The sequence below is a fragment of the Cyprinus carpio genome, chromosome B3, assembly GCF_018340385.1.
Source record: "Cyprinus carpio isolate SPL01 chromosome B3, ASM1834038v1, whole genome shotgun sequence".
In the NCBI taxonomy this organism is placed as follows: domain Eukaryota; kingdom Metazoa; phylum Chordata; class Actinopteri; order Cypriniformes; family Cyprinidae; genus Cyprinus; species Cyprinus carpio.
Window position 1 is genome coordinate 23691570 of NC_056599.1, and position 19764 is coordinate 23711333.

The 19764-nt window shown below is 37.6% G+C and overlaps 1 protein-coding gene across 2 annotated transcripts in view; it reads left to right on the top strand.

Annotated features, from left to right (window-relative positions):
* The window catches only part of lrrc4ba (leucine rich repeat containing 4Ba), a 44678-nt gene extending 25617 nt beyond the window's left edge, over positions 1-19061 (top strand). For both annotated transcript variants that reach the window (XM_042720319.1, XM_042720320.1), the window contains 2 exons: positions 12777-13280; positions 14962-19061. In XM_042720319.1, coding sequence (XP_042576253.1) covers positions 13035-13280; positions 14962-16920 — 2205 coding nt within the window. In that variant the 5' untranslated portion in view covers positions 12777-13034 and the 3' untranslated portion in view covers positions 16921-19061. The remainder of the gene's footprint in view (positions 1-12776; positions 13281-14961) is intronic.
* The last annotated feature ends 703 nt before the right edge of the window (positions 19062-19764 follow it).

The following is a 19764-nucleotide window of genomic DNA, read 5'->3' on the forward strand; positions in this document are numbered from 1 at the left end:
TCCATCCTCAATCACTCAACTGGAAATGTGTAATTATTAGTTCTATAGAAAAACTATGTCATTCCACTTCCAAACAATATTGAAAATAGACAAAAAAAAAAAAACCTGATTCCTGGGAACAACTTCTGCAGCTTTATACAGATTTCAATGCCAGTTGTTGTTTTTCAGCTTTAGTTCTCCATAAAATTTATAATGATATGTTATAATAATGCAGTGATATAATATTAATGCAGAGTGAGTGAACTTCAGTTTTTGGCCATAGAAAGAATATAGACAGTATTTACTTGACTGTAGACTTTATAATGCATTCGCTTTATTAATTTGTTTTATTACTTTCTGAAAACAACGTATGTCAAAGTAATAAACTGAAGTCCAAGCATGAAAAAGTAAACTTAAAATTTACTCAAAAATGTGACTTAAAATATACCACAACTTAGGTTATTAACTAAGGTTATTTAATAATGTACTTTAAAAGTATACTTTCAATGCATTGTTACAATGATCACTTTAAGCACACAGTTAAAAAATATTCATAAAATATATTTAAGTAAAGTGCAAATAAATATACTTATAAAAATAAACAGAACTTTCAATTCAAGTATATTTTTGTAAAATATATTTTTAGAAAAAGGAGAGGTATAAATAGACAATCACTCTCAGGTGTGAACAATCAATTAATCTCAGTGCAACTAACAATGAAATTGGAATTAAAATCACTCCATCAGAACACATAGTTTGTCCATTTGTATAAAAACTGACCAAAAACACATCATCTACAGAAAACAACTAAGATCAAAATCCACATTCAAACCATGTGGAATCAAAGTGTTCAATCTGTGAATCCAATACGCTTCCTGTTTCAGCAAAATACGATCCAATACGACCCCCCCCCCCCCCCATCCTATTGGATGATTAGATTAAATAAAATGTGCAGCTATTGGATAATTCATATTTCTACATCTTATTGTACTACGATGTTCTGCAATACGTGTTTTAAGTTCACGACTTGTTTTTCCAACATAAGATTTGCCGCAGGGACATGTAATAAGGTAAATAACTCCTTTTGTTTTACAACTTATGATTCCTTTAATAATTTAAGACTCATCAACGGCCTCCTAAAACACCTCGGAATAATTTTACCAGTATGCGGATGTTTAAACGTTGTACAACGATATGTATAGCTACACTGGCTATATGTACCACAACGATAATTACCTTCTGAAATTGATGAAAACTTGGTTTGTGTTGTTACAGGTGGAGGGGACAACCTTGTGGGGTTGGTGGGGGGTTGGGGGGGGGGGGGGGGGGGGGGGGGGGGGGGGGGGGGGGGGGGGGGGGGGGGGGGGGGGGGGGGGGGGGGGGGGGGGGGCGGGGGGGGGGGGGGGGGGGGGGGGGGGGGGGGGGGGGGGGATGGGGGGGGGGGGGGGGGGGGGGGGGGGGGGGGGGTGGGGGGGGGGGGGGGGGGGGGGGGGGGGGGGGGGGGAGGGGGGGGGGGGGATCTCGGTGGAGGGGACAGATCCTCAAATTGCGTCCGCGTTTGAATACCGTGAGAGGAGGATCCTGCAAAGATTTAATTGTATCATCATTTTGTAAAATATGCCAGTGTCAATTAATTATTAGTTTAAATTGTTCTGCACATTTAGTATATTTTGTAGTAAAAACAACAGAGTGTCTTTGAACATTTATCTTTCTTTGTTAATAACTCTAACCGCGATCCACCCTCTATTTTTTTTTCAGCTGCTTGTATTTGTTTCACATCATATCCTCTGCAGTAAAAAGATTCCTTCATTTGTTTAAGATTTCTATTAAAATCATCTTGTCTACTACAAATTCTTTTTACTCGACACATTTGACTGTATGGTAAACTGTTCTTTAGGGGCAATGAGTGATAAGAATCAGCTCTCAAAAGAGTGTTACGAGCTGTCGGTTTTCTGAACAAGTCCGTATAAAGATGGTTTCCCTCTTTAATTATCCACAAATCTAGGAAACTAACTTTATTTGGATCAAAATCCATCGTAAATGTCAAAAACTCAGAACAAGCAAAAGTTGTATTGTGAAAATAGGCAAAAGGCACGATGCTAATATAGGCTACTTTTTATATATTTAAAAATAGTAAATTTTTTTGTTAGTATATTTGTAATGTTATATTAGGGAATGTATTATATTTAAAATAAAGTATTGTTTTTTTTTTTAGGTAAGGTAATCCATGCTAGTGTCTTGTCCTAAAATTGTACTGTCCCTCAGGAGAAAGCAGCGCTCTACAACCGCTCTGTGTGGCTTGGTACAGTATCTGTGCTAAAAGTAAGACATGTGCGTGGGTGAGTATTATCGTTGAGAGGGTAAAGGTGATTTGTGTCATTTTTTTCCCTTTCACACCTTAAAGCATTGGTTCTCAACCTTTTGGACTCATAGGCCTTTTATGTTATATAATATTAACGGTACTATAACATATATATATATATATATATATATGAATAATCTATTTACTAAAATGTATTTGATATACATTTATTTCCTGCTAAGTATACTACAAATACATTTACAGTACATATTTATGTACTTAATAAAAATACCCTGCAGTTGTACTTTTGGTAAATTGGAACAACTCATTTTGTGCTTAATGCACTTTAATTGTGTGGAAGTAGTGCTGAAGTTTAACTAAAGATTTACTGAAATATATAAGATTGTGCTAAAGATTGTGCTATTTTAAATATAATAGGCTATATATTTATTAAAGACAATACATCCCATTTTGGTGTCCACATCAAATTACATGTACCAAAGTGATTTTATATACATAGAAAGCATATTACATATAGGTAACAAGGTTTCAAATAAATTATAAAAAAATATAAAATATAATCAAAATATGGGTCAAATAATGTTCCATAGTCATTTACCATAAAATATATTTCTTAAAGAAATAATAATAATAATAAAAAAAAAACATTAAAATGAAACCGCATGCTTACTCTGACCTGTACTTGTTAAAAAATATAAACAAAAAAGTTTTTTCATCCTAAATTTTTGTATATTTTAAATGCAATCTACTTGCTGACAAATAGGTTAAAACCTGGTTTGAAGGATAGTGGCCAAGATTGGAAAAGATTTAAAATTACAGTTAGCTAGTTTTTGGCTGCTGCACTGTGATCCTGATATTTAGTCTTTTAATGTCATCTAATGATTCTTGTTCTAAATATGCCAAATATCTTGCCAGGCATATGGAATATTTGTATATAATTAGGGGTAATGTTGAGGGGGGAAATAATATTACAGTTTAGATTACGTTAAAAAATAATACATTACTTTCAATCATTTTGAGTCATATGTCATTTATGTTCCAAAAAACAACAACAACAAAACAGTTTTAATGTTGTGCATAATTCATTAGAATTATGTTTGTGGTGTGTGTTGGGGGGGGTTGTTTGTCATTTTGGAAGGTTAAGGCCCGTTCACATCAAGGATGATACAGTAACTGTAACAATAACTATAAGTAAAGACTATAACTATAAAGATTTAACAATAATTCAGTGAGAATAAAAAAGTCCATTTGACAGCAAAAATAATAACGACACAGAGGAACGATATGGTTAGAATCTCTTTCAGAAATATTTTTTCCAGCTGATGAATAATAAAAACATTGACAGCCAATCAGACTTTAATGAGCGCAAACATTTAAAGTGTCAGACAACAACAAAACTGCAGCATGTGCTTATAAGAAACAGAATGTTATTGTCCATGGATGCCAGTACTTATTGTTATAGTTATCTTTCTTGGTGTGAACAGGCCTCAGCGGATTATAGAAAGTCTAACCAACAACATCAGACACTGCATCAGACACTGTTCTCCACCACTGACTCCCTTCCCATGGCCTCAATGGATGGGAAAACTGTTGTAGTAGAAGTAGTAGGACATGCAGGTATTTTTCAACAACTGTTTAATGCATAATGTTTACTAGATATTTGAAAAAAATATGTTTTGTTCACAAGAACAGCTTACTTAAAATATTTTTTCAAAAACACCCATAGTAAAAAACAATATATATTTAAAATTCATTTATAAGTATACCAGTTTAGTATACTAAAAATACAATTGTGCTGTATTTTTATTAAGTACATAATATGTAAATGTGTTTGTATTATACTTAGCATTAAATAAATGTATTTCAAATACATTATAGTATATTTATTTTTCACTAGGGACTGATTTGTTCATTACCGAAATGTTCACACTTCATCATTAATGAAATGTATGCAGTGCAGACTTTGATCCACCAGTAGCTTAAATTCTAAATGTGTGTGTATTTGTGTATGAAAAGCACTGTGGGATAGAGGTACTGTATGAAAAGGATTTCACTCTCGAGCGAAAGTTTGGTGAAAGGTAACCATGGTAACTGTGCTAGGATTTGAAACTGAGCGTGAGACTGACATCCTCCAGGATGATGATGCAGGACACAGGCTAAAGGGTTAAAGGGGTCATATGATGCTTCTAAAAATATATATATATATATATATATATATATATATATATATATATATATATATATATTTGGTATTTGGTATTTGGTGTAATGAAATGTGTCTATGCGGTTTAAGGTTAAAAAAACACATTATTTTCCACATACTGTATATTATTGTTTCTCCTCTATGCCCCACCTTCTGAAACGTGTTGTTTTTTACAAAGCTCATTATTCTGAAAAGCGAGGTGTGCTCTGATTGGCCAGCTACCCAGCGCATTGTGATTGGCCGAATGCCTCAAGCATGTGACGGAAATGTTACGCCCCTTAACATACTGTGATGCGTGTCCCGGTTAGAACACCGGCGCGACGAGACAATAACAATAAAACCCATTACAAATGAGGCATTTGTTGCATCCAGTGGGGACATAATTACGGATTATAATGACGTATACTGTGTTTTTACGAATTGCATTGTGTTGCGTTGCATCGCACCGGATACATTTTTGATCGGAGAAATGACAGACAAGCTCTACTCTACACTGCTCAAAACTCTCGTTTGAATCATCAGTGGCAAATCCTTTAAATATGAAAACGTACTTACAGACTGTGAGTCAGAACAGACGGCATTGTAGTCTTCTCTCCCAGGATCAGGAAGCAGTCCTCCTTAAAATGTGCTGCACACATCTGAATATTTGGGTTGAACTGTTCTGGAACAGTGTTGTAAATACAACTTAACCACTGATTTCTAGTCGTGTCCTCTTTTGGACGACCAAACAAAGTAGCTTCGCTTTCACAACAAAACAGCATCTCTACAAGATGGCGCCGGCGGCAACAGTGAGAATCAAAGTTACGCCTTCTTTCTTTGCTTGAACATTTTGGCAGTGTTATGCAAATCTTCCAACATGGGGCTGTGTTTAAACGAGGTGTTTTAGGAGGGCATTGACGAGTCTTAACTTTTATAAAGAATATCTCTTTGGGTTTGAGACTTTAGTCTTTGCAACTTTACAGATCTTCTTTATGCACCAAGAGATTGTAACACTCCAAAGAGAAAGGAAAACTTGAATTCGCATCACATGACCCTTTTAATATGTTTCAGTGCAGCAGATTAACCTTTCATCAGGCTTAGACGCCAGCGGCGTATTTACACACCAGCTGGACACAGACAGGAGTGTGAGAGAGGGTGCTGGAAATGGAGAGAGGATAAAGGCAATCAGCAGGGTTTAACATGGGTATGGACAGAGACACAAAGCATGTGATAAAGGGCTCAAGGTGGGTTGAGAATTCGAGTGCGTGTGAGCCAGTGACCATAACAGGATCACGGTGTCTCACGTGTGCACCTCAAACACATTTTGTGCGAACGGAGCCAACCATTCAAACCACATTTCCCAACAGGCTCACAGCTGACTCAATTTCCTGTCATCACTGTCATTTTGGACTCCATTTCCCATCAACATCACAGCAGATGCCATCTCCCATTACAGCCATTTAATTGGCAGTTAGCACTGAGCTAATTGTAGCTCTTGTCAATCATGCATGACGATGACATAAAACAGATTGATAAAATAAGGTGACCGTAATTTCCAGGATGATGTTTTAATAATTACTTCATGGTAAGCGCTCTTGCCCTTTTCTTTTGGCTTACAAAATGCAACGTTACGAACGAGTGAGATGAGATTCTGCAAACATCAGGGACTGAGCCCATGATCCATTTTAAACATCAGACGTAACCTAGTTAAGTCACGCTGTTAAATGCATAACCTTGCAAATGTAGGTACAGTGTGTTTCCCATTTGCCCTCATATATTCCAGTAAAATAAACAAAAACCTAAGCCATAATTTATTTAAAATACATTTAATAAATAGTTAAGTATATTTCTATAAACATATTAATTGACTTATATTGACTGATCTTAAATTGTAATTAAACTTTATTTGGAGTATATCTTTATTGCACAATGCCCATTTCTTAATATTAAGCCTAAAATGTGTTTAATGTCACTGTTGATGAGGATTGTGTGATCTTTGAATAATATCAGTGTTTAAATGCAAGATCTTTAAAGTGTACCTAAAGTATACTTACAATAGTTCCACTTTAACACAATCAAATATACTTCATTTTATCTTTAGTTAAACTTCAGCACTACTTCAACACAATTAAAGTGCATTAAGCACAAAATGAGTTGTTCCAATTTAGCAGACTTTAATTATACCAGTTTAGTTTACCTAAAGTACAACTGCAGGTTATTTTTATTAAGTACATAATTATGTAAATGTATTTGGAGTATACTTACCATGAAATAAATGTATGTCAAATACATTTAAGTATTTTATTTTTATTAATTATATAATTATGTTTATGTATTTGGAGTATACTTACCATGAAATTACTTACTTAAGTACATAATTATGTAAATGTATTTGGAGTATACTTACCATGAAATAAATGTATGTCAAAAGTGGGTTTCATTAATGAATCAGATTCTGTTTTTATTTATTTTAGGTTTGTTGAAGTCATACAACAGCTCTGTGAGAAAAAAAAAAAAGCCTAAATTGAAATCACTGTTTACTGATTCTTCTCCTCCAGTGAGCTGTTAAACTGAGATCAACAGCGACTGGAGTCAAGAATCAGATCAGTCTGAAATGTGAATGAATCATTTAGACCGGTTTCGTGAAACAGATTCAAAATAAAGAGTTGTTCTTAAATTTCTATATATAGTGTGCAAGTTAAATGGACCATTTTTATGACACTTTTGTAAATTGTTGATCAAAAACTAATTTATTAGTTTGCACCAGCGATCTATAAGGCAGTGCAACCTTTTTTAATTGAAGGCCCCGTTTTATATTATTTCCCCATATTTCCAGTATTTGTGCTGTAATTGTAATAACACTGCTTGTTTTTAAACTTTTTTATTAAATTAGCATTACTAATTAAGCAATATGTTTAATTAACCACAATTTATTTTGTGGTTGCAGTAGTTATGGTCTATATTCTGAAACTGTATGTGCATCAATAGTTATTGAGGGAAATAAAGAAATATTCATCTTGTTTTTACAATTGATTTTTTATTATTATACTTTTTTTATTATTATACTAAACAATTTAAATTATATTAATTGAAATACTTCTAAGTAATTCTGTGGCCCAGAGCCGGCGCCAGCGCAGCACTGATGAGGGGGTGGCTGAGGTAATGAAAGGGGGTGATGACGTAGCAAAAAGTAAAAGTAAGAAAACAAAACAAAAAAACCTTTTGTGGCCCATTCAGGTATTGTAAACAAGCCAGCCCGCTACTACTATAACTACTAGAACACAGGGTTCACACAGAATGCGTTTCGGTCGCAAGGTCTAGAGAGGTGTTTTTAGAAGCTGAATTTCTTTGAACTTGAGTGCCGTGTTTTAAAATGATGTATTATGCGCGAGAAGCTGCTATGAAGACCTGAGACGAGTGAAGCAATCAAAAACAAATTTAAAGACGTCCGTAGCGCATTTAGTTTAAAATACAATGGAAAAATACCACAGTGGAATGAAAAATGCGTTCTGAGTGAATGACCCTACTAAGAGTTACTTAGAAAATACAGATGGCAGAGTAACTATTGAATAAAACAAAATCACATAGGCAACAAATTCAAAAAATCTGACATCCAGGAAATAATGTCTTTTAGGCAGCAGTTTTACCACACATACAGTCAAGTGATACCACCACAACCACCAGCAATACTTGTGTCTGCTTTACAGTGAAACACAAGCTTATTGCGACCGATTCCCTGACATAACACATTCATTGCGACCCATTTAACAGATGCATCATTTTAAGTTAGAACAACTTGAAAAGCAACAAACAATAACAACATAGCGAAATAACCAACTAACTACGATCATCTAGCCCTCTATTTAACATCAAGGAATTATTTCATCACACCTTTAGCTTACTCAGTAGTGCTGCATTCTTAGCTGAACTGCTTGCACGAAAAGTTTGTGTCAGATGTAACAATTAAAATTTGACTTTGTGAAATTGACTTTGTGAAATAGAAAGCCTATGCATTTGGCAACTATATATTTTTTTAAATAAACCATTATATTTCATAAATAAAATCTATTTTCACATTCATCTTGACTGAGGGGGCGGGATAGTCCGAGTGACGTGGCACCGGCACTGCTGTGGCCCCTGTAGTGGGTTAAGAACCACTGCCATAAGGTAACTACAGCAGGCCTTTTTTTTTCTTTCTTTGTGGATCCTTTCTAAAACTTGACCATTTCAGTTTCATTGTCAGTTTTCATTTACATTTGAACATTAATTTCCCACATTGTTGTTTTCTTCTATTTAAATTGTGGAAAAGACCACGCATAAGTTCCAGGATGCTGAAAACACATTTGGGGCTATAATAGCCCAGTAATCGGGACTATGGTTACCCACCTGGTTACCAGCAGATGCGGTAGAGAAGAAGTGAGGCAGGTATTGCTGCAGGTAGCTGTGACTGTATTAGTGATGCTTGAGTTGCAGTGTTTATAGAAGAAGGCCTGGGGCATGGCTGCCTGTTACATGACAGCTCTGCAAATGGCTTTTGCCCATAACAGCATGCTAATGCTTACAGTAAAACGCTGGTTATGGTCACAGTCAAGCAGCAGCAGGGGACATCACATTTTTTCCCCCTGACTGGAGTGTGTGTGTTTTTGAGCCGGGGGTTCATCACCTTGTATTTGTGCATATTAAAGAGAGTGGGCAAACATTTTCAGGCAGAACTCATGATTCATTCATTCAGTTTGCACTTATATTTTGTTTAAATTTAGGATAAATATTAAAAGCACACATACATACATTCCACAGAATCCAGGTGGCCATAGAAACAGGAAATGTGTGAAGCCAAAATGTTTTTATAGAAAATATTCCTTAATAAACTGATTAACTAAGTGACCCTACTTCATTAAACAATATAATGTGCATTATAAGTCCATCTTTTTTTGTTTTTAAAAGTGCAGTTGGTCACGTGTAGTCTAAGCCTCTACAAATGGTTTTTATTGTTTTTATGTCACTAAAAATGACAAAGTTGGCATTTCTTGAAAATCCCCTTCAGGGGAAAAGATCTCTTTAGAGTGCATAAGAATGCATTTGCAAAGAGTGAAAAATGGCTTAACAGGTGAAGACAGGTGCAGACTTAATGTTCCTTTCACTTTCATCCATATGCATACAAAATGTAAGAAGATGGAAAGAAGTTTTGTCATGGTGAAATCTGTAAAATCATACGGTGAAAGACATTTTTTACTAACAGATCGCTTGACTCAACAATACAATGTGGAGTAAATGATAGGCCTAGTTTTCAACAATTTGAATTATTCTACTTTTATTATTCAAAAGAAAAGCCATAGAGGGACATCATCTGTGGCAGATATTTGTTGCAGGGTCTTAAGTCATCTCTAGTTTTTAATGTTTAATGTGACCTTTAAAAATTAACAAAAAATAACATGGAATAACACAAATTTATGTGCATACACACTTTGTCTGGCATAAATTTTGTCTGATAACCTTTCCAGTGCATATAAATAAATATACTTGTACATGATTATTAGTAAACAAGAGCCAGTGTGTTAGGGTTAGGGTTACAGACCTGCTTTTATGTGTGTGTTGGTGACTGTTGACTGTTGACCATTGACCATTGACTGTTCAAACTAATTTTATCGGCATATACACACACTCACAGTTCAGTTATCTCTTTTCTTTCTATCACTACCTGTTTTATATTCATTCCCTTGTGTTGTCTTGCCTGCATCTCTCCCATCTTTCGTGTGCACTTGTTGTTTTTGATGCACCTATGTTGTCGTTCTCCTCCTTCTATCTCTCTGTCTGTTTCACATTCATCCCTTTCTATTAAGCCTTCCTCATGCATCTCTCTCTGGGAGAAATGATTAATATTTAATGTTTCTCCATCTCCCCTCTTTCCTCACCCTCTATCTCATCCTCTTAACATTTCCCTCTCTCTATATCTATTCCTTACTGTCTGTCTCTCGTTCACATTTCACTTGGATCTCTGTCTCAGTATTCATCTATTAGTGTTGATGATTCTCTTCTATCCCTGCAGCTGTACAGTCATCTATCAGTTTAATAATCTCTCCATCCTTCTGCCTTCTGCCCTGCTCTCTCTCTCTCTCTCTCCATCTCCTGTCTCTCTTCCTCTCTTATTTTTCACTGCGCTGAGTGTTAAATCCTGTGTTAAATGAACATGCATGTCAGAGTATGATAATTAGGGCCATCATCATTAGTAATGGCCTGTGTCTCATTGGATACCCTTATATAAGGTTACTGGAGTCTAAATAACCCGAGAGAGCTAAGCCCCCTTGCATGGGGTTCAGGTTGAATTAGCCATCCATCAGCCAAAGCACGTTGCACCAGTTAATGCTGCTTTAAGACCCCATGAGTCTATGGGCGAGTATGGACATAAAGATTAGTACCATAGGTCACACTTGCAGTATTATTGTAGAAATGTACAAGGGAGCTAAGCACACAAATCTGGTAAAGGTGAGTGTAGCCAAAGTCCCTTTAAGGCAAGTTGTCACTCGGTGGCCATCTTTGAAACAGCTCTCAGGCATGCAAGTGCAACTCCTATCTCTTTGAATGGGAAAATTCTCCAAAACTGGTCGCCAAGCTTATGATCAAATTTCATGTTTGAAATCACCAGTGAAATCTGACTACAAAAGTATCATAAATGTTGTTTATTTTTCTTAAATAGAGTTTTAAAAAAGCTTATTTCTCAGGCTATATCATACAGTGCGCATGCGCAGTCCTAAGCGCACGTCTAACCGGGACTTCTAACAACTTTACAGGTTAGCGATTGGCTCTCTTTCAGCAGGCGGGGTTTTGTTTGATAGAGCGGCCATATTGAGTGTTGCATTTTTCCCCTTTCAAAACTATATGAGTGATATGTCTTGGGTATTCTATAGGCTTTGGTGTAGCTAGATGTGCTTTGTGTATTGCGTAAAGCCAGGATCCAGAATAAACACGCCAAATGTGAGTAAAATGTGGTTGTGCCATTTATGAAAATGTTTGTTACTCTCTAGCAACATAATACATGGTTTAAATTTAAAGGATAGTCTGACCATCACTAATGTAAGTGACAAAATGATTTAAACTGAATCATTTAAAGTCATGATAGAAGATTGCGTTGTGATATTTAATTAAAAATCAACTACTACTAAAAAAATCTAAGAAAACGATTCAAAAACGATACCTATATAAAATTTATTTTCTGCCGAACTCCATGTAGCAAAGCTTTTGTAAAATCTTCTTTACTTTATGCTTCCCAAATGTAAATGATTAACAAAATTACAATGTGTCACTGTTTTTATGACAGATGCAGCTTTAATGGAAGAAGACTGTCTCATGTCCAGTGTTGGGGGTAATGCATTAAAAGTAACATGAGTTACATAATCCGATTACCTTTTTGTTAAATATGTATTTTTGTCTTTTATTAGGATAGTACAGGGAAGAGTGAAGAGACAGGGGATGGGATAGGGAAAGGTCCATGATCCACGACTCGAACTCTGGACGTACAAAGCAAAATGGCACTATATGTTGTGCCCACAAGGCTATTGGTGATATAACATAAACATTTGTGTTTGTAACATTTGCTACTGTACAGATGTGAATTTACATTTCCTTCAGCCTGAGTCTTATTCATTTCACTTTTGTTGTGAAAGGGCTTTTTTTACATTTGCCAAAAATTTATATTAAAATCAAACAAGGAAACCCAGCCCAGATTTAAAAAGTAATCTAAACATAACACAAAAGTAATGTAACGCAGTGCTTTCCATAAAAAGTAACTAATGTAATTAGATTTTAAGGAGTAAAAAACTCAATGTCTCATTGTCATAGGAACAAAAACATTTTTATTAAAAATGTAGAAAAATACACTTTCATGGCTGGTATGAAATATTTAGCTTGTAATTGTTTACCTGTGTGGCAGAAAGCTGATTTGGACCTTGCATACAGCAGTTCATTTGAAGTCTAAGATGTTGTTTTAAGTGTCTGCTGTTCATATAACACATGAATACCTATCAAGAGGATAATTAACATGCACAGAGAGACAAGAATCTGAGTGCATTACCAATGTACAGTAGTTGAGTTTTCCAGATGAGAGACTGCATATGTAACATCATTAGCCTTTGCATCCCAAAAAAAATATTTTAGTCCCTTTCAACTTGATGCTTTAACATTCACTTGATTGCAAGTTAAATTATTGTGTGGCATTTTAGCTATTATGTGAACCTGAAATATTTGACTCTAGGAGAGTAACAAAATATGGCTTTCTTCTTTGTTTCTCTTCTGCAGTAAAACATGCATTCATCACAAAGAGGCCTATCAAATAAGAGGACCTGTTAAGATAAAGACAACACAACTTATGTAATTCTATCTGTATGAAATAATAAACAAGGACAAAACACGCTACCAGCCAAGGAGACCGAATATTTTCCACTGAAAAATGCAGAAGTGACATCCATTGCGGGAGGACTCAACAACAGTTAAAGAGACAGTGGAATCAGCCTACCATCATCTTTGGAACACAGGAAGGGTCATGACCCAGTTGCCATGCGCATCACCACGGTGACCAGCCTTCCTAGTCCCTCCCCCCTCCTCCTCTTATTGGTCCAGCTGCTGTTGTGGCTCATCCTCCCAGGCCAAGAGGCAGTCGGAGCCGCCTCCACCTGTCCTGCGCTCTGCAGTTGTTCTAATCAAGCTAGTCGAGTGATCTGTACAAAACGAAACTTAGAAGAGGTGCCCGACAGTATATCAAACAACACACGATACCTCAACTTACAAGAGAACTCAATACAGGTAAATATTGACTACAACATTCTTTCCCATCCAGCCTTGGGGGAGGATGTTTTATGTTTGTTTGTTTCTTAGATTTATTGAGTGTCGATTTCACTAATGTTGCTTGTACACTGATTTGCGTTAACACAAATGGCTCAGCCTGGCTCAAATATAAAGTTTTAGTGTGAAGTGAGGTGTTAATATGACCTACTTTGAGTGTAAAGGTTTAGATTTATTCTCAAGATGAAAAAGATAACAGCAAATACACTGTTTATCCCGACAGTGAAAGTGTTAATCAAAAGCCTATTAAAAATGAAAATAATAATAATGCTTTTCATCAAGCCTCCATTTAAGCATAAAAAATTCTGATTTGGTTTGTTGTGTCCTCGAGCCCCACTTGAAATGATTAAAAATCTAAAAATGTTTTAATACCTGAAGGCATCCTAGATTCTTTGGCTTCTTTCTTTCCCATAGCATCTTACCACAAGAGTGCAGCTCTGACAGTTTCCACCCTCCTCTTCAACACCCCCAACCCAGTGTGTTTAACAACCTCCTCCCCTCCCCTGCTCTATATACAGAGGGGATTGTGGCAGTAGGCCAGGAGGAAGCTTCTCGCTGCCCAAGAAAAGCAGTTCTGGCTACATCCGATGCACAGAGACAAATTGTTTTAGAACCCATAGCATTTAGGATGTGTGAATATTCTCTAGTCTTTTCATTTATTCTTTCATCAGGTTTTAGCACATTCTAAAAATATGACTGTTTCCACCATTACTGAGATTTACAGTTCCAAGCCACTTATGTGTGGCCTTTTTGCATTGGGTTTTGAAGGGACAGTTCACCCAAACATGAGCATTCTGTCATTATTTACTCACCTTCAGGTCGCTTAAAACCTGTATGTTGTTCTGTGAAAAATGAGAGCTTTTTTGAGGAATCCTTATGCAGTGCTTTTGCCTTCTGTTCATGATATCAATTTCTGTTAAGATACAAAAACAAACAAATAAACAGAAACACAATAAAAGTATTCCATCTGTTGTTTTGAAGCTGTATGATAATGGTGTGCAAGAACAGACGTAATAATTCATTATTCACTTATATTTTCCTCTCTAAAATGGTCCAGTGCCCTGTACCAGGTTTAACACAGACACTAAACATTTGTTTGTGTGTCAGAACTGAACATGGTTCAAATGCCAGTTCAAATGTGTCGAATTACATTTGAGTGCTACAGCGGGTGGGGGGGGGTTAAGATTTGCTGTAAACAGCAACTTTTATTCTGTTCCTTGCACAGAGCTGTCATATAGATTAATTTTACAGTGATTTTCTTTTGTTTTTTGTCATTTTTGGAGATAGAAAAAATGGTCACTATGACCTGAAAAAAACCTGCTTGACGAGTCTTCAAAAATTCCTCTTTTGTGTTTCACTGATTAAAAATAACAGCTTACGTTTTTTGGAACAACATGAGGTTGAGTAAACAATGACACAGTTTTTATTTTTGGGTGAACTATTCCTTTAATGTGTTTTTCTTCAAACATTAAGAGTGACTGATAACAACTTGCAGAACAACTTTTCTGTAAAGCACAACAGAAAATGAATGTACTTTCTTTGTCTATGACTTTTTATTTTCTAAAATGTTTATCCCTCACAGGAACAAACAAATCACACACAACTTTAATCCTAAACTTGTACCTGTAATTTTCTCACTTAGGTGATAAAATCAGACACATTCAAACATTTGCGGCACCTGGAGATCCTCCAGCTCTCCAAGAACCAGATTCGTCAGATAGAGGTGGGTGCTTTCAATGGCCTCCCAAACCTCAACACTCTGGAACTGTTCGACAACCGCCTCACGCTGGTGCCATCGCAAGCTTTTGAGTACCTCAGCAAGCTGCGGGAACTGTGGTTACGAAATAACCCCATTGAGACTTTACCAGGCTATGCCTTTCACCGCGTCCCCTCACTCCGGCGTCTTGACCTAGGCGAACTCAAGAAGCTGGATTATATATCTGATGCAGCCTTCGTTGGACTCATCAACCTGCGCTACCTGAACTTGGGTATGTGTGGCCTGAAGGACATCCCTAACTTGACTTCCCTGGTGCGACTGGAGGAGCTAGAGTTGTCTGGGAACCGTCTGGAAATCATCAGACCTGGATCCTTCCAAGGCCTGGAATCTTTGCGCAAACTATGGCTCATGCACTCTCAGATGTCGGTCATCGAGCGCAATGCTTTCGATGATCTCAAGAGCCTAGAGGAGCTTAACCTATCCCACAATTCCCTGCACTCATTGCCCCATGACCTTTTCACACCTCTGCAGAAGCTGGAGCGAGTGCACCTAAATCACAACCCATGGGTGTGCAACTGCGATGTGCTTTGGTTAAGCTGGTGGCTGAAAGAAACGGTGCCGAGCAACACAACATGCTGTGCGCGGTGCCACGCACCACCCTACCTTAAGGGAAAGTACATAGGAGAGTTAGACCAGAGCCATTTCACCTGCTATGCCCCCGTCATTGTGGAGCCGCCCACTGACCTCAATGTGACCGAGGGCATGGCTGCTGAGCTCAAGTGTCGCACTGGTACCTCCATGACCTCCGTGAACTGGATCACTCCGAACGGCACCCTAATGACCCATGGCTCCTATAGGGTCAGAATTTCCGTTCTGCATGATGGCACACTGAATTTCACCAACGTAACTCTGCGTGACACCGGCCAGTACACCTGCATGGTGACCAACTCAGCTGGGAACACAACAGCAACCGCTGTCCTGAATGTGACCGCAGCAGACGTCAGTGTGAACTATACCTACTTCACAACTGTCACTGTAGAAACTGTGGAGTCTACAGGAGATGAAGAATCTGCATTGCGTGTCTTCAACGAGACCTTCATCCATATTCCCGGGCCTACACCTTCCGGGCACCTCTGGCATAAAGTTGACCCCACTACTGCCTCTTCTCTCTCAATCCTTGGCTCATCATCTTCTCCCCGAGCTACCAAACCCACTTTCACTGTCCCCATATCTGAGCCCAACTATCCCTCTGGACTGGATGACGTGATGAAGACCACCAAGATCATCATCGGTTGCTTCGTGGCCATTACCTTCATGGCTGCCGTCATGCTGGTGGTGTTTTACAAGCTGAGGAAGCAGCATCAGTTGCACAAACACCATGGGACGGCACGAGCCATCGAGATTATTAATGTTGAAGAAGAGATTGGAGCGGGAACGGGCATCCGTGGCAGCGGCATCTCAGGAGGATCCACGGTACCGCAAGGAGGGTCAGGCGGAGGCGGACAGAGCTTGCGTATGCACATCCCCGAAATCATCAACCTCCAAGACCTTGCACGAGCAGAGCATCTCAACCATTACTACAAGCCCCATCACTTCAACAATAACATGATGGGTCTGGGCCTTGGTGGAGGCTCGGGTGGAGGCCTAAACAATAACAACAACCCTTCACCCTGCTCCCAGGCCCAAACTACCCCCATCTCTTGCACACATGTGCCAGTCTCTGCAAGTAGTACATCATGCTCCATGCCTTCTCCAGTGCTTCTGCCGACCCTTAGCAGCCACTGGTCACTGAAAGGCCTGATGAGTATAGGGCAGAACCCACAAATTGAGCCGTTGCTTTTCAAGAGCAGCTCCAAGGAGAATGTCCAAGAAACCCAGATCTGAAGTTGAGAAAGAGAGTAAGGGAGAGCAGGAGAAAGGTAAATGTAAAGATAAAAGATGGAGAAAGAGTATCAGGGAGACAGAAAGAGATGAAGGGTATTGGCTGTTCAACCCCTATGGGTATGTTCTTAAGAGTAATGAGGAAGGAAGACCCAGCATTGTATGAAATATTACCTACACAAGAATACAAGATACAGCTGTGAAATCGCTACCAAGTAAATACGCTGGCAAAGAGTGAAGGGAATTTCTAGAAGGAAGACAGGCAACCACACCACAGTTTAAAATCAGTCTTTACATTTCTCTGATCTGCACATATGAAGGGGATCATCAGACATCAGCAAACAAAACCACACTTACCAATACCTTATAAATTGATACTTTTTTTAGTAATGCAAGATTGATAATTATGTGCCAAACTTGCACCAATCTGTGCCAAAGCAAAATCTTTGCACACTACGCATGTGTACAGAAGACGAAAAGATCTGCGTGTAGACTGTACACCATCGAATACAGAACTCCATCAATAAAGCAGAGATGCTACGAAAATCAAAACCATACACACCATTTGGTAGGAAGTGTATATAGAAATACATGAACAACCTTAAGTATTTATGGACAGTGGCTGAGAATGAAAAATCACATCTGAAAATGGTTTAGATAACCGTAAAGCTCAGATAACAAAATGGATCATTAAAATTTTGTAGAGGTTCGCAGTCCTAAGAAAGAAAAATGGATTAGTAGACCAGCACTGTGTAGAGGGCTTATGTTTTGTGATATTGATGGACTCAGATTCTCCCCTTTTTCGAAGGCTCTCACAGTTGAGGGGAAGAGCGCAAAACAAACAAGGACTTAAAGCGCAAAAAGACAATGAAAGATATACAAATTTTAAGAGAATATATAAACTATGAAAGTATACATGATATATAAATATATTTTCATTCAGAGAAATAAATTATGAAGAATCTTTACATTTTTCTGACTGAAAGCCACGGCTTTTGAAGAATTAGCAGCTGCTGGTGTAGAGCTTTGTCACTAAAAATTCCTTTCTCTGCATAAAAACAAAAATGTGTCTGAAACTGATACACCCTCACAGGACTTAAGGGCCTCCTGAGGAGACAGAGGGACAGGGATGGATATTCTGGAAATTGCGTTTGATTTCAGATACTTTGGCTTTGTTTTTTAAGTCTCAAAAGGTTTCCCTTTCCTGTTCTATAACTAACAGGGTCATTGAGGAGAAGTGATTTTAATTAACATTATAAACACACTACTGTTTGATTCCGCAGGCATTTGAGATCCAAACTGGGTCAATATCAGTTATCACCATCACCAACAGAATTATAAAAGACAATAATGATGATAGTATGCAGTGCAATGGAAAAAAAAGTAAAACACTGTAAACGTTGATCTACATGCTGCTATACTGAGAGATAAAGATATTTTTAGTCAGATGTTTTGGGAGAATCTGATTAGAAAGCTTGAGTACAAAAGGCTCCTGTTGACATTACATTACTACTACTATCATCATTATTGGAAAACATCAAGTGTCAAAAGCATAGCAGATTTAGTCGGTCTCTTTGTTTTTACCTAGAGGTGATGTTTGTTTTTCATTGTGTAAAAAGTGATTGTCGCTACAGCTGATAATCCCGTCAGTAAAGCTGGAATAGCAGTGGATGTACTGACAATGACAACGATTTGCTTGAAGCATTACGAAGCCACAACAACAACTCCTCCAAACAAGATAATGGTTTGGCCCTAAAATGGCTCCCTCAATGGTCTGTCCTCTCTGTTTTGTACAAGACAAAAACTTTACCAGGACCCTGCTTTTTTGCCAACGTGAATAAACAAGATTCAGGACAGAGCACAAACTCTGGCGATTACTGCAGGGGTAAAATGGATTATTGCGAACACTGTGTCCAGACATGTGGACGGAACTACTGTTTGAGCTGAAAGTGAACAGAGGACAGCTTTTGAAAGGTAAGAGAAAACCCACTCAGTGAGCGAGACTGGAGTTTGGAAAGCTTTTTTTTTTTTTTTTAATGAAGATGGACAAATAAATGACAACTATAGAAACTTATAGAGCTCTTTTAAAACAAAACTATTATGATAATAAGTGTCTTTCATGATTTGTTTTTATCTAGTTTATTTTTGTTTGTTTTTTGTTTTGATTTTTCAAAATCAATTGTTATCTTAATTGTATTATTGTTATTGTTATTATAATTAGCTAATATTACACTCATAATTATAAAAAATGTTCTTTTAGCAGAAGTCACTTCGAAATTTAATATATATATATATTATATATATATATATATATATATATATATATATATATATATATATATATATATATATATGGCACACAAACTGGCAACTGAAATTGTGAAACTTGGTGGCATTGATTTGTTCTATGTTTTTGTCTTATCTTTTTCTCATGTATTTGAGGTATCACTGTATGTAACCCTTAGAGCTTAAGGCTTGGAGACCGTTCTCCCGAGATGCAGACAGAATGTGATTTGGCTGGTGGTAGCGTTCTTCTCTGCAGAGGAAGAGATATGAGAGAGAGAGAGACAGAGAGGAAAGAGAGAGACCGGGTTTCTGATACACGCTCGTTCTCAGAATGTCACCCATTATCAGTGCAGAGAAGTGCGACTGTGCCGTGTCAACACCCTGTTGCCGCGGCAACAAGCCTTCCCACTAATGTGCCAAACACCGTCAGAGCCAGGGTGCCATCTTTGTGGGTCCCTGTGCCTGTGTTTGTCAACCCTTGTTAGCCTACAACACGTACAAATATCCACACGAACGCACCGTCGTGTCAATTGTCATCCGAAATATTGGTGCACCCATACT